Source organism: Limulus polyphemus, unplaced genomic scaffold (assembly GCF_000517525.1).
Source record: "Limulus polyphemus unplaced genomic scaffold, Limulus_polyphemus-2.1.2 Scaffold511, whole genome shotgun sequence".
NCBI lineage: Eukaryota > Metazoa > Arthropoda > Merostomata > Xiphosura > Limulidae > Limulus > Limulus polyphemus.
This window is the reverse complement of record NW_013666121.1, coordinates 490471-492767: the sequence shown is the minus strand read 5'-3', so window position 1 is coordinate 492767 and position 2297 is coordinate 490471. Positions and strand designations below refer to the sequence as shown.

At 32.5% G+C, this 2297-nt stretch overlaps 1 protein-coding gene across 2 annotated transcripts in view; it reads right to left on the bottom strand.

Moving 5' to 3' along the window:
• Nucleotides 1-1391: 1391 nt before the first annotated feature.
• Nucleotides 1392-2297, bottom strand: part of LOC106458770 (dual specificity protein kinase CLK2-like) — a 41453-nt gene continuing 40547 nt past the window's right edge. For both annotated transcript variants that reach the window (XM_013918318.2, XM_013918317.2), the window contains exon 12: nucleotides 1392-2079. In XM_013918318.2, coding sequence (XP_013773772.1) covers nucleotides 1849-2079 — 231 coding nt within the window. In that variant the 3' untranslated portion in view covers nucleotides 1392-1848. The remainder of the gene's footprint in view (nucleotides 2080-2297) is intronic.

Below are 2297 nucleotides of genomic sequence, written 5' to 3'. Positions count from 1 at the left end.
ATAGTTGGCCGAACTCTCACTAGATACAGCTCTGCAGATACCTAGTTCCTGAAAGTATAGATATGTATAGTTGGCCGAACTCTCACTATATACAGCTCTGCAGATACCTAGTTCCTGAAAGTATAGATATGTATAGTTGGCTGAGCTCTCACTATATACAGCTCTGCAGATACGTAGTTCCTGAAAGTATAGATATGTATAGTTGGCTGAGCTCTCACTATATACAGCTCTGCAGATACCTAGTTCCTGAAAGTATAGTTGGCCGAACTTTCACTAGATACAGATCTGCAGATACCTAGTTCCTGTGGGTTTTTAAATCAGGAAATATTTTAACCACTAGTTTTATCCGGACTACCTAATGTTTGAAACTCAGGTGGTGCAACAAATAGTGATACAGTAAAACCTTACGAAACCTTAACAAATAGTTTGTTTTTATAAACTGTTTTTACAACAGTGTAGTTTCTTCTGTTAAAGTTTTTAATATTACCTTCCGATTAGATTAAGCTTTGTACATAGAGCGACGCAACATAAGATTGTACTTGTAATGTGATGTGAAGAAAATGATTGATAAGGAACTGTGAATACAACTTACCTTAATAAAAAAGTTGCAGAGCTATTAATATAGTTTTATCCTTTTAAGAACGACGTTGCTCTTCATGTTTTGGTTTCATCATTAACTCCGACTTCTTCACGCATTATTCAAGACCAATATAAATTTTAAGATTTCATTTTATACATTTAATTCTGTATTTTTTGAAATATTCAGTTACTACCATTGAACTCACTATTTAAGTAGACAGAAATTCGAAAAGAGTAAAGTACTAAAAAAAACAAGATACAGAATGCTCATTTGATCTGATTAATTTTAAAAATATGACATAGTTTACTCAGAAAATGAAAATTTTAAGCGTCATGAAAGTCCACCTTACATGCGAAAATTTAAGTGCAAGGAAATTCCAAATTGCCTGCAACATCATAAGTTATAAAAGAAGATGTAAATGTTTTATCTGTGATGAAAATGTTGACTGCTGCTGTACCTAATGAGCATGCAGTACGTTTTTGTGGAAAGCATAAGTTATAACATCAAGTATTCAAGGTACACAAAAACACGTAAAATGGCTTTAACTTTCTCTGTATTAATATTGGCCTCTCAAAGATGCGCTCTTGATTGACATGCTGAATATACTGCTTGAAGAAATTGTTGCTCCATCACTAAATACCTGAGGTTTTAAAACACTGTTCAATAGCTTTACAGCTGCCTAAACTATAAAGCTCAAAATTTAAAAACACCATGTCGATATTTATTTTGCCTTTCAGGGAAACCTGAAGTTCTTGAGAAATATACAACGAATGCTTAAGAAGATGTAAAATCACTACACAGGAGTCACTACTAAGTAACAGCATGTTTTATTTTAGTAGAATAGAAAACAAAACCATAAGCAAGTTAGTATGTTACATAATATTACTATGTATCTATATATAAACACCTATATCTAAAAAATAGCTTTGTACACTCTTATAAACACTGTACATGATGCATGCAGACCAACCTGACATGATTCTCTGTCAATTTGTTATGAAATGGAAATGTTTTGGGGGTTGTGGGTTTAAGAATGATGCAATGATGGAACTAACATCCATGCTTTTTAAACTTTGAAAATTAACTAAGTCACACATTATTTATGATAAAGATGTAAAATAAACATGGGAAGTGCCAAAACAGCTTCAAAACCCTTTTTTTCTGAATAAAATAGATCATCTAATTGAAACACCAAAATTGGCTGTCTTATTATACTAAAAAAAACAAATTACTGACAACTTTTGGGTTTTGTTGAACATGTCATCACTTCATCTACTAAGGCTGTGAGAACGCTCTCGTAATCCACTTTTTACCTCCATTGATAGACTGCTAGACCTTTGATCTTGTTTATGTAAAAGCAGCTCTGCTGGTAACTTGGCAAAAAATGGATGGTCAAGAGCTTCTGCTAAAGTGATTCTTTGAGATGGTTCATAGTCTAACATCCTGAAGACAATGTCAAACAAGTTTCTATGATCTTCATCTATCATCGGGATGTATCGCTGAGTGAGTAAAAAAAATTAGAGAACTTTACAGAATACGGAGTTTACAATGGTAAGTGTATGTTGAAGAAAATATAGTATGTATATTTCTGAGGTTATTACCAACTAAAAAGTGTCTGCTCAGATATTCTAAATTTTAATAAACAATCACTTATAAAAACAGAAGCATTTTCTCTTTCAAATCTTTGAAGTTCTTATTACTGAACTGGTGATCTATG